The sequence below is a fragment of the Amblyomma americanum genome, chromosome 1 (genome assembly GCF_052857255.1).
Source record: "Amblyomma americanum isolate KBUSLIRL-KWMA chromosome 1, ASM5285725v1, whole genome shotgun sequence".
NCBI classification, from domain to species: Eukaryota; Metazoa; Arthropoda; class Arachnida; order Ixodida; family Ixodidae; genus Amblyomma; species Amblyomma americanum.
This window is the reverse complement of record NC_135497.1, coordinates 321,479,479-321,500,529: the sequence shown is the minus strand read 5'-3', so window position 1 is coordinate 321,500,529 and position 21,051 is coordinate 321,479,479. Positions and strand designations below refer to the sequence as shown.

At 49.2% G+C, this 21,051-nt stretch overlaps 1 protein-coding gene across 1 annotated transcript; it reads left to right on the top strand.

Moving 5' to 3' along the window:
• The first annotated feature begins 4,042 nt into the window (after positions 1-4,042).
• Positions 4,043-20,566, top strand: LOC144098946 (uncharacterized). Its single transcript, XM_077631935.1, has 6 exons — positions 4,043-4,315; positions 6,556-6,721; positions 8,561-8,786; positions 11,455-11,770; positions 18,352-18,631; positions 19,599-20,566. The coding sequence occupies exons 1-5, from the start codon at positions 4,148-4,150 to the stop codon at positions 18,625-18,627; spliced, it is 1,152 nt and encodes a 383-aa protein (XP_077488061.1). The 5' UTR covers positions 4,043-4,147; the 3' UTR covers positions 18,628-18,631; positions 19,599-20,566.
• The last annotated feature ends 485 nt before the right edge of the window (positions 20,567-21,051 follow it).

The following is a 21,051-nucleotide window of genomic DNA, read 5'->3' as shown; positions in this document are numbered from 1 at the left end:
GAAGCTAACCGATTTATCACCTGGGAGAGCTCAGAAACCGAGACATTAAGGAAATCATCATAGTGATTCCCAAGCAGTTGTGGGCGAGAGAGCGCAGCCGAAAAACGGTGTTCCAAGCCTTTGCCAATTTCTTCTAATGACCTGGCAAGCTCTACTGGAGTCAGCACATTAGAGGGAATGTTGTGAGGCGGTGGCAGCCTGTTCCTTGACCTCAGAAAGCGAAACAAGGCTTGTCTGTCATTAGATTTTGATAGATGGTCATAATTCTCTTCATGATATTTTTCTTTTGCCCTAGCGACTGTGCGCTTGAAGGAAGCTGGAAGAAACTTATAATCGATCCAATTCCGGGGATATTGATTATGAATAAGTTTCTTCCAGGCTGCCTTGCGCCGCCTATAATCCTTTGAACATTCTGCATTCCACCAAGGGCCCAGAGAAGTGCCTATGCTATCGCACACTGTAAACTCTGATTGCCTCCGTACCCGATCTAAAATAGAGCATAAGCCTAACACCCTGCTCTCCTGAGACAAATTCGGCAAAGAGTGTAGTTCTGAACTGAGTGAACTTTTGAACTTGTTGTAATCGACTAGGGTGCAACTGAATCCGCCGATAGAAGTCATCGGACACACAATGTCAAAAGTGAGTGGGAAATGGTCACTGTTTGTTGCAGAGTCAACCGGAGTCCAGGAGGAAACTGCTACCCCTGGGGTTGAAAACGTTAAATCCAATGCTGATCGGGAGTGCCCACGGAGAAAGGTCGGAAAACCCGAGTTATGACAGTTTAGGTTATTCACACAAGCCCAATCCCATAAACGCAAACCGCACTGGTCTGTTCGATAACCCCAAGTCAAGTGATGCGAATTGAAATCCCCAACAAGCAACAGATGTGATCTGCTGACAGAGAGTAAGGAATCTAATGGCCGTGTGTCATGAACCCCAGATGAAAAATATACATTTGCGACAATAATGGGATGGAAACCAGGAACTGAAAGATCCACTACCTGAATTTCGCAATGAGCGTCCACACGCTGAAACACCAATCGTGCGTTGTGACAGAATCTGGATGAAACCAGCAGAAGCAAACCCCCCCCCCCCCCCCCCCTTGATGGGCGGTCCATTCTAAAAATTCGATAATGTTCCATTTGAAATGAAAACTCTTTCGACAACCAGGTTTCTTGAAGCGCAATGACATGAGGAGAAAATTGATTTGAAAGAGTTACTAAATCAGTGAAGGCTGATTGAATGGAACGGCAGTTCCACTGCAGCACTCTCAGAGACCCTATTCTGCCGAGAGATCTGCAGCAGCAACTGCCTTTTCCAAAATGCTGTGGTGACCAGTTTTTCCTGAATTACTCTTTTTTGTTTTGGATTGAAGGGAGCTAGACGGACCAGCAACGGCCAAAGGAGACCGGCTACGTTTCTGAACTCGAGCATCGAGCTCCATCAGCTCAACACACCCATCAATTGCTCCGGTCGTGACTTCAGGTACAAAAGTTGGAGGCGTGCGCTCTTTTTGCGGCTGCATTGAAACAAGGGAAGGCGTCTCCGCACTGAGTTCAGTAGGTACTGCAGGATCCACGGATGACTTCAACGCAGCATTGTAGGTCATTATTGAAGAGGTCATTTGCGCCACCATGAATTGCGATATGCACTCTGTTACTGAATTCACTAGCCGATCCATGACCTTGGCCATTGCCTTTTCAACCGCTGTAGCAATCGCATCTGACAGGCTTGAATCCACGACCGCAGTCGTCTGCCGTGCTGCCACACTTGAGTACCCGTACGTCCTTTCCTTAACAATAGCCATAGCCTCGCGCCTTGAGCACCGGCGCTTTTCTAACACTTCCAGCACCTTAACCTCCTCAGCCCTTGCAGGACAATTAGAATATGTGGCGGAGTGACTACCGCTGCACAAGCAACACATCTCATCTTTTGAACACCTTCCTTCACGGTCATGATTACCACCACACACACTGCACCTTGAGCTCGACTTGCAGGCGTTCGCGCTGTGTCCAAACCTCCAGCAGTTGCGGCATTGAAGTGGCCTTGAAGAATACGGATCGACCCTGAAAACCAGGGGCCACACCTTCAACTCAGATGGACAGGAGAAACCCGCAAAAGTGGCAATTACCGTTTCAGTTGGAAGTTTTGTTTCCTCGACGACCCGAGTGCACCGATGTACAGAAATCACCCCTGCGGAGGAGAGTTTTTCTAGCGTTTCCTTAGGGCTAAGGCGTGGGTCAACCTCTCGCACCAGACCTTTAGAGCATGCCAAGTGCGGCGGTATAAATGCGCTTACCGACTGGCTTCCAAAAGCTGTGCACGTTAACAAATCCATGATGCAGGCCTGGTCGGCCGAACTGCGCACCACGCCTCCTCTGGCGTTCTGCCGGACATCACAGATTTTTAAGAAGTGAGGCGTAATCGCCTGTAGCGCAGTCTGAACCGCATCCGGGTTATTGAGTCGCATGGCGCCACCACCCGATGGAACCAAGGCCACGTGAATAGTGCCGACGCCACCCCGAAAGAAGGCGTCCAGGGGGAGTTGGTTAGGTGGAAGGCTGGCCGACCAGGGGGAGTTCCCCTGGCCAGGAGAGGACGTCGACATGCGCCCCTAGCGACCTGCAAGCGCCCTGCAAAAGCGAAAGACAATCAAGCAATCAGAAGCTAGTGATACGAACAGTCGTTGTTGTTGTTGTTGTTAGCCTATCAAAAGATGGCACATACCCACACTGGGGGATCGGCCAAGAATCGGGTGGCTATTCACCTGAACGCAGTTAACAAAAAGGAAAAGCACGTGGGAGCGCAACACCGGTGAATTTTCCGTCATGAAGAGAAAAGGGATGAGTGTTTTGATTTTAAAGTTTTAAGAATAATAATAAAGAGAGGGATTAAATATTAATGATTTAGTCAAAATGTAATAATTTATAGAAAAGAAAAGGTTGGAACACTTAGCAAGGCAGTCGGTGAGATTCTATCAGGAAATGTTGAACAGCGGTGCAAACAGATCTGTGGCTGAACCCAAATGTGGTGGCGCCAAATGATAGCAAGAGCGGGCTGCTCGAACTAAGGCCAAGATGCTGCAAGGGCTCCTCCAGCAACCTTTTTCTCAGTGAGTTGAATCGGCGACAATAGAGCCAAAAAGGTTCAATAGATTCTGGCTCACGGCAAAATGCACAAAGGGGAGAGAGCGCCAAACCCGACTTGTGTAAAAAAAAATTTAGAGGGGGGATGCGGCAGCGCAGCCTCGTCAGTGATACTTCAAGCTGCCGAGAGCAACAAATTTTCCTGTTCCAATAATATTTAAGGTGCTCATAATCCGCCGATGTTAAAAGTGATGTGTCTTGCGTGCTTAAAAAGGCACGTCGCCGAAATCTAGATGCTGTAATGTAGCCTGTAGCCGGGATGATTGGCAACACGGGGCCGCTGAGGGAAGCCTTTGCGAGATTATCAGCAATCTCATTTACTGTCACACTGCTGTGGCCGGGAACCCATACTAAATGAACACGGCTCAAATGCGGAGGAAGTAGGGATAAGAAAGTTGATAAAATGGGACCGTCAACCTGTGCAGCGAGGGACAAACACAAAGGACGAACAGTCACCGCCCAGTGAGCTGATATTGCCCTTCTCTTCTTCTTCTGCAAAGAAAGCAGCAACAAGCGCGCTTTCTTCTTCTTTCTTGTTCGTGTTCACAGTTGAAGCTTTGTGATGCCAAACTTGTATGCCAAACCAAGTAGCTCAGAATCATATACCAATATGCTGTTTTTGCGTTCTCCCTAAGAATCAAACTTTTCTCTTAATGTTTGCTCAACCTTCTCGACACCTGAAGTACATCTTGGTGTTCCCCACGAACCCCATTCGTTGTTCCCCACGAACCCCATTTTTGTCAGTAACATTCCCTTTCTATACATGCCGGATGGAGACGTACTGGATGAATATGAGCCTAAAAATATTCTTTTCCTTAGTCCACTTCTGTCGAGTTCACTAAGACCACTATGTCAAGGAAGAGAAGCAGAAAAAAGGAAGCAAGCTGACGCACGCAGCACCGCGTGTGCACGAGCGGCGCGGTCAGGGGGCCTCCTCCTGGAACGTTCCATAGCCCGTCGCTGCGGTTAGGCCTGCTGGAACCGGCCCGCGGGCTCTCACCATGGACGTCAGCAGCGTCGTCTCCCAGAACTTCGTGGTCGAGAGCGTCCTCAACCACCTGGACACGGAGGACCTGTTCACGTGCGCGGAGGTCAGCCGGCAGTGGCAGTCAGTGGCACTGTCACTGTTGCGCAGGAAGCTGATCTCAGTATCCGTCTGCTGCGCCAGGGTGAGCCACTCGTCTTCTTTGGACTGTCACTACAGCGCTTTTCTGCGGCGGCAGGAGAGGTCCCCGCCGAGCATTTAAGCCAATAATAATAATATTTGGTTTTTGCGGAAAGGAAATGGCACAGTATCTGTCTCATATATCGTTGGACCCCTGAACAGCCCCGTAAGGCAAGGGATAAAGGAGAGAGTGTAAGAAGAAAGGAAGAAACAGGTGCCGTAGTGAAGGGCTCCGGAATAATTTCCACCACCTGGTGATCTTTAACGTGTACTGACATCGCACAGCACACGGGCGCCTTAGCGTTTTTCTTCCATAAAAACGCAGCCGCCGTGGTCGGGTTCGAGCCCGGGAGCTCCGGATCAGTAGCCGAGCGCCCTAACCACTGAGCCACCGCCGCGGGTGAGCATTTAAGCTTTAAGTTCCCGTTTCAAGCCAGCTGATTTAGTTGCTACGTACCTAACCATGAATTGAAAACAGAGGTCCAAAGCTCAGTGAGAGGCTTTACTGATCGAGCCCAATCTAGAATAAAGTACGTACGTGTCCAAGGTTTTATGGCGAAGGGCTCGTGGATTAGTAACGCCCCAGGGAATAGGCTACTGCTGGCGTATAGTCCTTAAGTAGGCAATCTCGTCTTGCCAGAGAACCACACTGCAGCTAAGTACATGAACCTGTGCATGTGAAATAGGATGCTTTCAGGTAAAAGCGTAACAGAAGCTTCTCCAGCACTCAACTCTGCCAGCTCTTGTGCATGACAAAGCAAAGAAGCATGAGCTTCCTTCCGCGCATTTTATCACCACTGAGAACTACTGGGGATTGGTGATGAAAATTGTTCACTTTGGCTTCTCTCACTTGTGCCCTGTCATTAACCATTTATGAGAGTCATGAAACAGTCTTACTTGAAATCTTCCTCAGACTGACCCCCGTTAATTTAAAGCGGCTAAACTGTGGCCAAACGTCGCTCTCTCAATGCAAGAGTTATTAGAGCGCTTGAAGCAGCATGTATGCTGAATTGGTGCTCCAGAGAACAAGTACAAGGATGTCTGTTTCAGTGGCTTCCTTTCAGATACCTGTGGCTGTACAGCCTTACGTGACACTGCTGCGAGCTCGAATAGCAGCCTTTTGTCGTTGACTTGTGAACGCGTGAGAACGTGTAAGCCGCCGCCTCGCGCTCGTAGCTTGTGCAGCAGTGCCAAAGAATGCCGTCCTTGCTTTCGCGCTTTCGCGACCAATTTTCGCTTTTGGCGGCTCTTTTGCGAACCTCGATTGGAGCGTACACTTTCCCTGTGCCGCTTTTTCCAAGAATTAGCTGTAAGGACGAAACAGTTCGCTTGCACCTATCAAGTATTATCAGCTGACACTTAGCGGCAAAGCAGTCAAGTGCCAGCAGCGCATATATGCGCCATTTGATCTCAAATGCAAGATGGACGCTGGATGCTACGCTAATTACACACAACATGCTCTTCGTAGCCAGTTTTCGTCGCCAGCCTATATGATTAATGGCTTTTCCCGCGCTAGAGCCGAGGTAGTCGCTTTGAGCCACGCCACATTTTAGGGAGGGGGCTCAATTCCAGTCGCCTAGGCTCCTTTAACTTGAGCTTAATCTCACAAGAGCTTTTTTTGCATTGCTTTTTCCATCAAAATACGAGGCGCCGCGTTCGAACGCGGGCGGCATCCTGTGCGGTACCAGCGGATGTGACACAAAGCCAGCGCCGCGAAGGGGTACTCATGTGCTATGTGCACGTCTCCACGTGGACAGCGTGAAGTGACATGCGTGTGACGAGCGATGATCGTATTCCCCGTTACCCTCAAATGTCAGTGGCGGGTTAATTCTGAACATGGATTTTTTTTTTCTGCCAGTGTCAGATGGCACAAGAAGTGTGCATACATGACTTTGGACCTGGTATCTGTGTGGCGCGGGCTTCCACGGGACTATACTGCACATGGAGTGCTACGTCTAGGACGCAGTTGTTTAAGCATTCTGCTCACGACACTATGTGAGTCGGACTCTGGTGATGACCTTTGGCAAATTTATGCAGGTTGGCAGATGAGCTTTGTGGAGCCTTGTAAAATGCCTTTTTTTCTCCTCAAAAGCGCCTAGACGGCGGGCGAATGGCGCAAAGACGGGACGGTTAGCGAACCTTCGAGTTCCGAGTGCCGGTCAGTCGCAAGATGCTGGATGCGCGTGACGTTTTCGGAATAGCGTCGCTTGTACTGTGCTTATGCACGTGTGTTTCTGTGCGCAGGACCCGGAAGAGCTGCACGTTATGCCACCTGAGCCCAGCATGCACTCATGCGTGGATATATTCTGCACCAAGTTCGCCAGATTCCGCAACATTGCCAGGATGGCCGGCATGCATCCATCCCTAGTGTTCATTTCGTGCCACGCAGACCTCAACGAGGATAAGAGAGGTACGCCTGCAGACTGTTGTATAAAAGTGGTCACGACCGCTGGCAAAGCTATGTCGACAAACGCTCCTCTAACTCAACAACCCTATTTTTAGAAATTGTTTAAAGTCTTAAGAGAAACACCCTGTACAGTATAGTGAACAATTAGCTAGCATGCCATTAGGATCTTTGTTCGTTGCGTTCGCGAGTGCCACCCAAGGCAAAGAGTGCAGCCCGAAGACACACGAATGACAAATGCTGGGTTGTCTCTGCAACAACAGCTGTAATACAACCGTGATGGTGACTGGTTATAGTGCTCGGCTGCTGACCCGAAAGAAGCGGGTGCGATCAAAGCCGCGGCGGTCGAATTTCGATGGACGCAATATTGAAGAGGTCCGTGTACTGTGCGATGTCGGTGCACGTTAAAGATTCCTAGGTGGTCGAAATTGTCCGGAACCCTTCACTACGGCTTCCTCCATAGCCTGAGTAGCTTTGGTGCGTTAAACTTCCCTAAACCTTACGCCAAACAAAAGTTTATGCCATTTCACCCTCAGCCCTGTGGCGCCTAGGCGTATTAAGCTGTACGACACTGACTCTGCAACGCCTGTTACGCGCTCCGCCATGTGTGTCTTCTCATTACAATGGTACATTAAGCCATATAGTTAGTGTGGTTGGTTACCAGTACATCCGTTGCTTGGTATCGAGGAACCTATAGAACTCTCCACTGGCACACGGAGACGTCAAAGCACTTGCTCTGCAACTCCAGAGATCTCGCGCTACGATTTCATCCGTGCTTGCGCTATAGGTTTAGTAGAAAGAGGGCTGACGCCAACCAGATTCATTTTTGAAAAACACAACGTTTCGGGACCGAGGCGCATCTTGGCGCCTCAGTCCTGTGAAGAAGGGACCCAGCCGGTCCGGAAACGTCGTGTTTTTCAAAAATTCACCTGGTTGGCGTCAGTCATCTTTCGAATAAATTAATTTTCTCAACCAGACAAACATCTGTCAAATGTTTTCTTTTGAGTCTTTGCGTAATGGGTGCACGCAACAGTCCAAAGGGCAATATGGTGACGCCCACGAAGCACTTTTTGGAAAGGTCTGTATTAAAGTAGTGACGCCCGAAGGAAGGTCGTTTAGCACTTGAGACCTCATGCAAGGATAACCAAAAACACCGGGGTGAAAGTGAAAAGCTTGAGACGCAAAATCGGCGTTGGGCGACGAACCATCCTCACTTTTTATCGCGCGGTATATTTTCTATTTTTTATCACAGTATACCGGGCCTTTTAATGACTGTGCCAGTGCCGCCTATGCGGCGTGAGCCCGCTAGAGTTTGGCTGTGGTTCATAGATTGGTCAGGGCGACAGTCCCACGGTCACGGATTTTCCGAGCGATAATGCTCCTAGGTGTCCACGTCAAAAATTCATTAAATAAGTCATGCTTCAGAACGCCGGTTACGTGCAGCCATTTTTTTTTTGGAGAGAAGAATTCATGTGCGGCCACACCTCATTACATGGCCCGTAGACCGCACCGTTACAGCCATACCGACACATCCCGAAAAGAGGTAGTTGGAAAAGTACAAGACAGTAAGAGCTGCAAAATTAGGCCACACTGGATCTGAAGATCTCTCAGGAGTCTTCGCCTATGACATGCACTCTTCACCCCGAAGGGTGCGCGTAATTTAAGTTCATTCCTTAAAGCTACCCAGTACCGGTGCATTCTGGAGAAAAAAAAGACTACAACATTCAGACACACGTTCTCCATAACAAGAAGTAGTGAAAAATCAGCGAGGGTCATTCTGTAGGAATAACAGCCCCCGAATGACGGCCGATGATAGCGTGTCATCTTCTGCCCCATTCCGCGCAGTGGTGGAGTGTCTGCGGGAGCTGCTGCCGCCTGACTGCGTGGTAGTATACTTCAAATTGGAGCTCGTACGCGGCCCGGACTCCGACAGCGAGGCGGTCTCGCACGAGGGTGTCTTCGGGGAGTTCCTCTTCCGCACCGAAGCGCTCCCTCGAGTGCTGCCCTCGCTTGAGGACAGCGAAGGTTCGGAGAGCCAGCAGCAGCCGCCGGACGCCCCCATAGCAGCTCGGTGAGTAGTTGATACTGGCAGCAAAATGTACTGAAATCGCGCCGCTTGGCCAATCTTTCTGCCGATAGACGTGGCTCCAAACCTGGAACATTGTACGAGAGCAGTCGCCCTGCCGACTCAGCTGTTTTCTGGGCGCATATTGCAGTGTCGAGCTGTATTCGACAACTGGAGCACAGCCACACAGGCCGGGCGGATTTGGGGGAGGGGGAAAGGCTGTCGCCTCCTCCCTCCTACCGAAAAGTTTTGCTCAGTAATAATATTCTGACCCCGTTTCTTTTGCCCAAAAAAGTGCAAGAAATGCATGGTTTAAACGGGGTCACCCTGTCGCTTTTCACTTTTCATGGTACACAAATACTTCAAATACTTTGCTGGCCACAGAGCATTGCTGGTCAGGAAAATAAAACTGGCCAGTAGTTGGCTGCTTAACATTCGACACGTGGAGAATCAGCTCTATGGCGTAAACTGCTCTCGGTGAGCAGGTATTTTCCGCATTCGACGCCTGGCTCTCCGGTGGCCGCTCAGTACTGGCGTCGGCGATGAAGCAAAGGAGCCGAGCAGCGCATGGTTCGCATTGCAGCGAGCGATGTACGGGCCCCGGTGACAGCGGCCGACCTCTGGTCTCGGTTCCCCGGAAGCCTGAGATCTTCGTGCGATGGCCGCGTGTCGCAAAGCTTCCAAGTTGATTGCAGAGCTCTCGGCTTTCGGCCGCGTGGGTCGTTTCAGGGCTGCCTGAATGCATAATCTGCTGCAGTCGTACTACGCGGAATTTTGGAGGAGGCTGGAATGCGATCGTAACTCTATTATGTGGACTAGAAGAGACAATGGTGTAGGCAGACGTTTCTTTGCACCGGTGCGGTTTACTTTTGCAAAGTTACTGCGGTCAAGGAACAAATCGAAAAGGCGGCGCGAGAAGGGTGACAGCAGTTTATTTGGGTGGATGCGCTTAATAATTACCTTGCACACCTGCCTATGCCACTGATTCAAGTTTCCTTTGTATCTTCCTGTGAGAGGCGCTCGCAGCTCTTGTACCTCGTGGAATAGTCTTGGCGAGATCTTCAACCTCAACACGTCGCAGCTTCTCGGGTCTGTGACCTTTTCCGCATTCGCAGGCATCGCCGCACTGCGCGACTGGACTGGTTACGATTTCGACTCTGGAGCCGGAATGCGTGTAGCCCACCGTCACCACAAGTATATTTTATGAAGTGGTTGTCTTTTATGTTTTCGTGATACATAAAATTTCTGAATGAAAGTCAGTAGCAATTGGTCAAGCAAAACGGAACATCATTGGTTAGAACCGGAGCTAGCTGCTACGGAAAGTTTGATGAAACGCGCGGAAAATATTAAGTTGTGCAAGGAAGAACGAAGGACCACTGTCTTCAGCTTACCCTAAGCGCATATTTCAAGCAAACAACAAGAAAACTTCAGAAAACTGCAGCTTCCTTGCTTTCCTGCAACAGGAAGACGATTCAAGAAAAATGCATTGCTATCCTGCGAAATGAAAGCATCCACTGGTCTCTAATTGAGAGCTCGTGGGTTCAGCTTTCTGCTGCTGCAAGCTGCGCGTTTGACGAAACTGGTAACGGAACCTGTGACGTCTCAACCAGCGTTGCTATATGCACCAAGCGCCTACATAAAAGGCACACGAAGCGTTAGTCAAAAGTTCATTGCCTTTGCCGCGCCTTCCTTAAAGCTGGACGGATGGCCAGGTGCCAGGCCGTCTACTTCACGTGACGTCGTTAGTTACGATCGTCATCGCCATTAACCTAGTGAGCCCACCTAGCTGCTGGAAAAAACGCCATTTTAGAAAATATCCAATCTGAAGGAAGAAATGCGCATGAACAAAGATTTAAAACGACGGAAAACACCAAGACACGTGAAGAACACATGCAGTATTTACTTGACTGCACCGCGCACTCGATTGTAATGAGCACGTGATTTTCATGCTTCGACAACCAACATCCCATTATTTATAGCGCTCGCTTCCTCCATATCTTCGCGCATTTGTCGGTGACCGTAGTGTGGGCAGCGCGCCAAGATGTTGCGTTCTGGTAGCATTATGCGAGTTTTCGGACGGAAGCTCCGATAGCGGCTACGCGCTGATGAACTTGGCGCAGAGCCAAACCACTGCGCGGCATGGACGGGAACGTCGGCAAAAGTTGTGCGCTCGGCGCTGGGCTGCCCGCCTGAGCTAGAGGGCGCTTTGAAAGCCAACGTTTCCATGTTGGCTCAAGTCCAAGTTGGCGCCTTGCTGACAGAGCACTGCAGGCGCTCGTGAGGGCTATCGGCATCCACAACTGCGATATAGGCTAGGAGGATGTCGGTAATATCCTTGTGCAAGAAAACCTAAACCGTTATTTTGCGATGCCAATGGCAATAGGCTGTTGCCGGCGTGGTTATATTTTCGTACTCATTTTTAGGCGCTTTTCTCGGAAAAAAGATGGGCGTTAGAATCGATTAAATACCGTATATACTCATGTGTGTCTCAGGTGTGTTGTTCATTTTTTTGTCGTCGGCGCCGTATTGCGTCTTGGTTCGGCATGTCCTCTTACGCTTTACGTGCGCCAGCAGAGTCTTTACTCCATTGTGTAACAATTGCATTGTTTGCCCGCTTCAACTCATCCGTTTGCGTGAGCTAACCCCGTTTTTCACCGCTGCGAAACCGGCGCAGACCGTCGTCCCCCCAGCTGCAGGGGCGCCCCGACGACGACGAGCCTCCAGCGACGGCTGCTTCCGCGGCCGCTGCCACGGCCACTGCCACTGCCGAGACGGCTGCAGGCGAGCTGGTCCGTGCGGAAGCGGCACCGGAACCCCTCGTTTGGCCGCGGCCCCGCCTTCCGTCCGTGGGCAGCAACGGCGGCGCCGTCTTCCACAACGTGCTACCTGGCGTCCTCATGTTCCAGGCGTTGCACGTGACGGAGGCTAGCGTAGAGGGAAACAAAACCACCTCTCGTTTCATGGAGGAGGCCACACGCAAGACCATCCAAGTAACTCCCCTTGCCGCGGTGAAATATCCTCTGTACCCGTGTACTCCTTGTCGGCTACGCTGCTGCAACAGTTGCTGCTCATATTGGGACTGAAATATTTCTCACTAGCTCGAAAGCTCTATGACTGAAAGCCCCCTTCATTTCTATAAGCAACTTAGCTAGTGACAAACTGAATGCCTGCACCGGTAGGGTACCGCGTTGTAATGAAAGAGACCACTCTCACACAGAAAAAGAAGCTCTTATAAGCTATACCAGCAAAACAAAAAACAAAATACATTCGTCGCCATAATCAGTCAATTTTGCAAACAAAAGCCTGCGTCGGCACCGATATTTGGGCACGGATCTCAGAAGCTATGTTAACAAGTCATTCACTTCAAACATTAGCAACACGTTCTTTTCGGTAAGGACGTCGCTGCTTTCAACCGACTGGCTGGAAAATTTTTAGATCCGATTTTCTCCACAATGAATGCGTCTCTTTCTGCCGGAAAAACGCCACCATACCCAGAAAGAGGCAAGGGATCAATTTTACTGAGAACAACAATTGTGTGAATTGCACTCAGTGTCCCCTGGACATGCGCTCAACCTGCGGGGCCGTGGGCGGCATATTTAGTGTGTGGTAGCTAGCAGGTAACCATGCGAGCAAAATATACTTGGTACGTATGTACAGCCTTCGTCAAAGGTATAAAGCCGATGCATCACGCTGGTTTGCCTCTCGGTCAAGCTGCGTGGCTCGTTGCAGATCGGCTGCATCGCAAACCTCTTGACTATGAGAGGAATTCTCGCCCTTACCCTTCTGAAACATGGTATTTCCACGGTTGCTACACACGACTTAGAAGCAGACCTCTTGTACTGGAAGGAAGCAGAGTTTTCGCTGGTAGCGACAGCGTGTCGGTGGTCGATTGAGCAGAGCTCAATATGTGTGATGCCTTCCGGATCTGATTGGATGAAATCAACGCGCCCACAGAGAAAGTGTAAGGTGCAGCCCTGCTGTCCGACGCATCGTTTTCATGAAAAGGCGGTGGCGAGGAGCTTGCAGTGTGTGATAGTTTACTTACGCGACTCTCGTTTGTGCAAGCTCGATAAAGCTCGTCCCTCGCCCGACCGACATACGCTTCAGTATACTTATTCGGTATTCAGCCTGCACAAGTACAGATATGCACAAGTCCTGAAATTTCGTTTCGAAAAACAGTTAATACGGACTGATAGCCGTCTCTGAATATTTAAAGAGGATTATTCGGACAGGGCTTGCACCTAATTGACAGTCGTGTGACATTATTGGATTCGCAATTTTTGCCAGCCTTCTCGAGACGCGTAACCGTACCATGCACTATGCCCAGACCAGGTACTATGCCAGAGAAAGAAGACTTGCTAATCACCTTTTGCACCCCTTTGCCAAGTGGGCAAGTGCCTTCCCTGATAACGCAAGGGAAGCGGTGCTGACGCAGAGGTCATCCACAAGGGAATTCATCGAAGCACACAGAATCATAGCTCTGGGTAACCTCTGCGTCAGCACCGCTTCCCTTGCGCTATCAGGCAAGGCAGTTGCCCACGTGGCAAAGGGGTGCGAAAGGCGGTTAGCATAAGTTTTGTTGCTTTTCCATCGTGCCTGCTTACCATCTGTCGTGCATCAAGCGATGTAGGTTATACATGCATGTAATTTCTGCTAGCAACGTATTTGAAAGTCGGCGCCGTGTATGGGTCCCCTTGTGTCTTCGTCTGCATCTTTAGCGCTGTTTAAAGAAACTTACAAAACGCTTCTTGTGTTAGCGGCGAAGAGTGTTTACGGCCACAGGAAATCAGTGGCGTAAACCAAACACCAGAACGCCACATGACACATGAAACTTTACATGTGCCCCGCTCACACCGTCGGCACCTCCATCAGGAGGACGGTAGCTGGCGCCTCAGCCGCTTATGCTTCGATTTACGAATAAACGCGTTGCACAATCGAACAACACCTGCCAAGAGAAATATCGTGTGCAGGCATGTGCAATGTGAGCGCTGCCGGACGCATATTTCCGCGTACTGCACTGCATGTCACTATATTTAACTATCCTGTAACCCTTCAGAAGCGCGCCGCAAAGCGCTTCCTGCGCTCTCTATTCGGAGCGAGTGAAAGGGCCGGTTATCGTCAAAATGTCCGACCCGTGTATTGCTTTACTTTTGATTACCTTTGTACGCCGCATTTCTAATATTTATGGACTACGATTTCCATTCATTACCCTCACTGGCCTCCTACATGGCTCAGTGGCTTTGGCGTTCAAGAGCTGAGGCCAAGGTCAAGGGATTGAATCCCGGCTGGGATGGGCCTATTTTCTGCAGGAGACAAGATGCAAAGACGTCCATGTACTGTGCGATGTCAGTGAGCGCTGAACAAACCCAAGGGGCTGAGATTAATTCAGGGGCGTCCATTACGGCGTCCCTGATACATTGATTAATTGCAGAGGTAAATCACAATTACCTGCACATACCTCTTCTAGGTGGCAGGACCTCTTGTCGAACACAAAAGTAGTAGGCCCGAGCAAGCAACATTGACAATGATTTATCGCGGCAGCCCTGAGACTGCGGCATCTCGGTTAAGAGCGTAAGTACAGCAGTCTCATACTCCTAACTATCTGTGTATAGCTGGATACAAGTCAAGAACAAAGCGTCAAATTCCTCTCAGAGGAGGCACTCCAGCGAATGGCGTCGACCGATTCTCATGACGTCGTGGTTAATCTCCTTCAACCTGCGAATGTGATATGGCATCATGAAAATCGGGCGACGCCATTGGCCGGAGGGCCTCTTTTGAGAGAGACCCACAGCTTCAGTCTTGACTTGTATGCGACTACAGACTGCCTGAGGTAACGCAGAGAAACGACGGTGGCGAAATCGTGCTGATATACGTTAAGAGAAGGCTAGGTGCGCAAGAAACCGGAAATTAAATCAATTATGACGTTTCCTGTGTTAAAGAAGGGAGATAGAAACAGGTGTCGAATCCAAGGGTCCGGATTAATTTCGAGCACCTATGGTTCTGAGGACTGTTTAATATTTGACTGCGTCAGCAGTATATACAGTCCTCTTTCTGCGAAAAGCCCGTGATAAGTGCGTGTGCGTGCATGCGTGTGTGTGCGCGCGCGCATATGTGTGTGCTCATCTGTGTGCATGTGTGCCCCAAGCGGATGGCGGTTCTTTCCGGGCACCCACCGGTAAAAATGCACCTCCACTCTATGCAAGCCTTCACTCACCACCTACCCCACCGCCATCGTCCAGAAGCCTCCACCCTACTAGAAGCCCAATGAACGACAGAGCGAAAAAGCGACGGCGAAATCAAATAAAAAGACGCAACGGGAAGACGATCTATGAAGAGCGAAATCCACAGCTCCACAAGTCGAGCATTTTTGGAGATTTTAACTGTGAGGCTAGTGTGAAATATTGTAAAATAGTCTAATGGAAATATTGCAGGGCCATTCCTCGGATGCGTAGCAAAATGTTTTCATTAAAGTTCGTGTATCTCTCCCATCACGTAGTTAAGGTTGCAATGGAAAACCAATGGGGAGCGTTTTTCTACGATAGCAAAAAAATGCAAGCCTGCCGAGCGGAGATCTACGATATAATGCTATATTGTACTCTCGCGATATGTGAAAAAATTGCGTCCATAAACTATTTCTCGTTGAAAAATGGGCTTGTCGAGAATTTCTGGGTATTACTGATAACGCAGATTTGTCTAATCACATTGTGTGATAGCCTGTGCATTTTTTTTTATTATCTAAAGATACTGTACACTACGCGTCAAAAGTTTCCTCCCTTCAGGCTGGGAACTCAGCAGAGATCCCGTCATTTTTAGGCTTAATGCCTAGGCTACAAGAAAATAGCGTTTTAGGCGGTACGTGTGACCGAAGCGGTGGCCAAGTGGTTGAGCATCCGCCTCGCATGTGGGAGGTGCAGGGTTCGATCCGCAGCGCCGCTGGGTACTCACCGGTGATACAATGGGTACAAGCTTTCCCCTGGTCTGGTGCTCGGTTTATTTAGGGTGATATGCTTGGGAAATGGGTCTCTGACCCACCTTGGCAAGTCGAAAATACCTTGTGCCATGAAGCTCATTGGCCATAGATGCCCTTAATTGCGCCATAAAAATCCATAATCATCATCATCGCCATCATTAATGACACGTGTGTCCTGGAAACTTTTGACTCCGGGTATACATCTAAACACCGATCATTGTAGTTTCTAAATATAAGAATGAAAATAAAGCAGTGCTAAATAGGCTATAAAAGTGCGATTGTAAAAGCATAAAATTTTCGCTGTTCGCAATACGAAATGAGATAAAGGAAGTTTCAGATATATGTAGCATTACAGCATATTCCCTAAAACTAATTAATTACCCTTGATAATCGCATAGGTGAAAGCAAGAAAAAAAAACTCAGAGGCTGACATTTTGTAGTGAATAACGTGTCGGCCGGACAGTGTGCTTTCAGCGCCATCAGACGTTTTTAGCATTCCGGTACTAACGCCGACTGCGTATGCTTAGTGGCAAGGGTGGGACCGCAGGCAGGGCCCCTGCGTGTGCGCAGCCAGCATCCGGTTTGCCGGTATAGACCGTTCCGTTGAGGGCTCAGTGGGCGTCTCCAAATTGCTCGCTGGGGGGTCGTGTGCAATTGGCGCTAGTGCGGTGGAAACGGTAGCGGAACCGCTTTTGCAGCTGCTCTGGGAAGAGACGTTACCACATCCTCCTCGCCCGGTGAAAAAGTTAATACGTCTACGCTAGTACACCTTCGTTATGCTAAAAGCCTCCAATGAGCGTTCCGGTAGGGAATTGTGTACGTTCAGGAATGAATTGTGGCCAGCTTTTAAAACTTTGGAACATGTTGAAATGCCAAGAAAGTTCCTTTAATTTTTCTGCCGAAATGAAGGTTTTTAGCTTCGCAAGTACTTCTTAACTACGCATGGGTTCAAAGGCAGTTAGGGGCGAAAGAAGTCCCGGCCGCGGCGGTCGCATCTCGATGGAGGCGAAATTCCATAGGCCTGTGTACTCTGCAGTATCAATGCACGTTAAAGAACGCCCGGTGATCGCAATTATCCGGAGCCCTCCAATACGGCGTCCCTCATAGCCCGAGTCGCTTTGGGACGTAAGACCCCTTAAAACCAAAGCAAAACATAAGTCCAATACAGGGCCGGTTTAAATCTTTTCAGACAATGCCACGCACAAAGCGTCTTCGCCTAAATTTCTCGTCTGCAGAACGTGCATCATTGGACGCTTGCTGCGCAAGGCAAAGCCTAAACAACGGACAATTTATCAGAGAAGACCATGCCCTACTAATTAAATTTTTACGAAGGTAATTTTCTCATTCTTTTGCGGATTGCAGAATCGGGTCATCTAACCAGATATCACGGTCCCGTGCAGAAGAGAGGTTAATTACTTGTGCTAGATGGTTTTCTTGTACCGCGTCTGCAGGAAGTAAGAAAGTAAAAGCTTGTGTTACACTAGAAGTGTGGCCACACTTGTCGATCCCACTCGAGCAGTCTTCTGTGGAGCTAAGGAAGTGAATTTTTAAAGCACCTATTGTGTTTCACAGGCAATTGTATTGCTCTGCGGCAAAATGGACACACAAGCGACAAAAGAGCAATACTGCTTGCTCTTAGCGGAGTTGCTATACTGCGCGCATTGCTCTACCGTTCTAGACAACAAGCCTGCTCACGTCCGTACATTGCTCCTGTCATTCATACCATATTAGAGTGTATTAATTGGTGTGCTCCTAATATAAAGTCATGAATAAGTTATCCTCCGTAAATGACCTGCAGATCAGGTACCCATTTTTTTTAGTTCGTTTGAGTTGAATTTCTGACAGCAGATTTCCAGTTTTTTCCTGCTGTATCCCCGCGCCTCTCCTCTCATTATTACCCACTCCTCATGAGTAGCTTAGCATGCATGAATGCATCTCAATATTTCGGCCCTTATGTTTGATGAATATGATCTGGTCAACAGCGATCAGTACTGAGGTAACTGAGAGGTAAGAACTGTAAGCACCTTCTATTGGCACAGTCCGCTGCAGTCTTGTAAATACAAGCTCCTGTAAAAAAAATTGTTTACCTCTTTGTTAAGTCTTCCAAAAACTGTACGTTAGCTTGTATTTTGGCGCGTTCTGTAGGCCGAGATGGACGTGTGCGCGGACGCGAAAAAGAAAAGCGCTTGAGCGGATTGACTTCTTTGTACTGACAGGGTCTAGAGGCGAATAGTACGGTAGTGGGAGTGTGTTGGAAACTTGTGAGGCTCCAAATAGCAAATTTAGTTCAGACTCTCCGCAACGCGTATGTGCTGTAATAGGATAACCTCTTCGACACGTTCATGAAATAGTGTCGAATAAGGCTGATAATACCTGTTTAAGTGCGTCAGTTCTCAAGTCGTTTCGGCGATTACACCCGCTGCCTGTAAACTTGTGCACAGATAATTTTATATCGCCTACGCGAGGCAAACTACGCATGTCTTGAATAATGAACTCCTTTGTTAATTGAAAATATCCGCCAGTCGAGTTTTAGCAGCCGTTCCCATTCGCGCTTTTAATGGCGAGTGTGCGAACGGAGCCACCCATTCCTTGTACATCCAGGTGACCTCAGCGGCGATGTACAGCACCATGCCGAGCACCAGCCTGCAGCCGTTTATGCGGAACCTGAGCGAGGGATTCGGCCCGACGACCAACACCATCGCGGTGGCCTTCCCTCGAAATCAGGACGAGGCAAGGGCTGAGCTGGACGCCTTTGAGCGCGCCTTCCCCAACGTGCCGGCGCTGGCCAACCAGGCCACTGAGTTCAACGTGGACGGCCAGTACGCCCCGTTGGGGCGCCTCAAGCTCATCCTGCTGCTGATCAAGCTGCTCGACTGAGCGGGTACAGCACTTCGCCCTGGCCGTGACTTAGTGCATGACACGCACGGACAGTGGCGGATTTACGGGCAACTCGGAAAGGGGGTGGTTGGGCGGAGCAATGCTATTTACGCAATGAATTTCTCCAACTTCGCATTTTCCATGTTCAATTTCTCGCTTGGTGAGAACAGCTGCCTATCCTCCCAACCTAGCCCTCTTAAATCCGCCCCTGCATGGAGGGGGACAAAAAAAAAGCACTCAGCTTCTTCCTCTGTCAAAATGTAGTGATTCAGACATCATTTTGGTGGCGATCGGAGGAGACGTGAAACCAGCACAGAAGAGGGATAAAAGGACAGCATGTGCGGACACTGTACTCTTCGCCCATCGCCCCTTTCTTATTTCTCAATTTCTTCTCGCTCCTCAGCCGCAGTCTATTTCATGAAGGTAATGTTTTTTGGCGCCAACCAGTCAGTTTTCGAATAAGTTGCGTAGGCAGCAAACAGAGGCTTGTGTTGTCTATGGCGCAAGCTGAGCTCCCTTTTCTCCGAGCACGTTGACCTGTGGAGTTGTGTAAACGATACATACGCAAATCGAACAGGTGGAGCAAGCACCAAGCTCAATGACTAAATTTGCACGTGGCTATTCGGACTGACGATGTTTTTGGTAAGTTATGCTTGCCAAATGAGAGTAATAGGGGCGTATAAAGGACCCCCAGTTACCATGCGTCAGTCATTCCTCACGAAATAGGTAGGTAGTGTAAACGTTCAAAAGTAGGTTACAGATTGCAGACACCGACCACTGATGCTTCTGTGGGTCAGCCTGCTCATATATTGTATGCTAGTTACGCTGCTTGATTCGAGCAACAAGCCGACACTTTTTGGATGAGTAGTTCCCACGGGAATGTTACTGAAAGAACATGTACTCCGCTCTCAAGTTTCCTTCAAAGTGCGTTAAGGTCTTACATTGTCTTTCTGTCTTTATTTCTGCCTCAGGTTCGAGCAGCGGTCAAGGTCTCGGCGGCCAGGTGCCCATCGCGACGCTGGCCACTTTATTTCAGATGTTTTTTTCATAACAAAAACGAAATTAGCCGCCCACTTCACTCGTACACCACGTCTCCACAGCCATGTGACAAGTGCACTGGTTCGCGGCAAAAATTAAGTCGTTTATTTTTACTAATGTGCGTGACCCTTTGTGGCCATTTCTTTTCGACATGCAGTTACATTCGACAGTGGCAGGCCACCCGCCGCGACTGCGAGAGGTGGCGGGTCCAAAGTCAATGAAGCCGGGAACCTTCGGAATGAATGACTGAATGAAGGACTTATTGCTCAATAAGAGGTGTTTGATAGCTGGTGTGTAGTGCATCATCTACAGCAGTGCGGGCTGCAGGAATGACATCACACACTGGTTGTCAAGGCGTGACGACGTGTCCTTGAACGTCCTGGGTCTACTGGCGCCGACTGTGGCATGAATGGGCATAGTGCATCACTGGCTGGTGGATTTATTGGCTGTCTAGGATCTGGAGCTTCGGATTGTGCGGACAATAGTGCTGATTCACTCGCTGCTGTGCCAGTATTTTCCGGGACAATTTAAGTCTCTTCTGGAACTTGTTCTGGCTGATGCCTCTCCTGTAAAGGCAGAAGATGTCGATTTCTGCGAAGTTCCCTGCCATCGTCTGCGACATAGTATGAGCGTTGCGCGACCATGCTTTGAACCTGTACGTTGGCGTGCCATAAGCCGTTATCCCTGATGTGGACACAGTATGCAGGACGCAGTGCAGTCAGAGGCGATTCACAATGGGCTGGCTCACGCCTTCGAACTTTCTTTGGTCGTTTCGCACGGCACTGAAGCCTGAAAGACAAGTGCGCTGTCGTCGGCCCAGGAGCAGCTCATTGGTTGATTTCGCATCAACTGTAGTAGAAGCTCTGTAGTTCAAGAGAACCAAAAATATGGTTTCATTAGAGCACTTTGTGTTTTTTTAGGATGCATTTTAGAAATCGGATGCCCTTTTTGGCGAGACCGTTAGAACGTGGAATGTTCAGGCTAGATGTGATATGGTTAAAATCTCTTGAAATTGCTATGAACAAGTTGGAAGTGGACTGGGGCCCATTGTCAAAGCAAATTTCAACTAGAATCCCCTGACGCGCAAAAATGCACTGTTCGAGAACTGCCATCCTCCAAGTATTCAACTTCTGGGTAGGGTGAACAATGCGTAAAACACGACGACGTATAATTTGTCGGCGTACTGGAACATATATACACCTACCCGAAACCAGGGATGTCCTGGCGGCGGTGTCATCATGAATGTTTCAGCAGGCTGGCGGTAGGCATAATCCTTACAGGTTGGCGCCTTTTCATCATGTCTTCAATGTCTACTGCAATCCCAGGCAAAAACACGAACAGGCGTGCTTTCTGCGTGCATTTTTTCATTCCTATATGGCTGGCAAG

What these genes read in the sequence shown, in the direction of transcription:
- LOC144098946 (XM_077631935.1), top strand. Translation starts at nt 4,148, where the DNA reads ATGGACGTCAGCAGCGTCGTCTCCCAGAACTTCGTGGTCGAGAGCGTC. An exon ending in CCTCAACGAGGATAAGAGAG is followed by an intron (nt 6,722 to 8,560) that starts GTACGCCTGCAG and finishes CATTCCGCGCAG; the next exon opens with TGGTGGAGTGTCTGCGGGAG. An exon ending in GACGCCCCCATAGCAGCTCG is followed by an intron (nt 8,787 to 11,454) that starts GTGAGTAGTTGA and finishes AAACCGGCGCAG; the next exon opens with ACCGTCGTCCCCCCAGCTGC.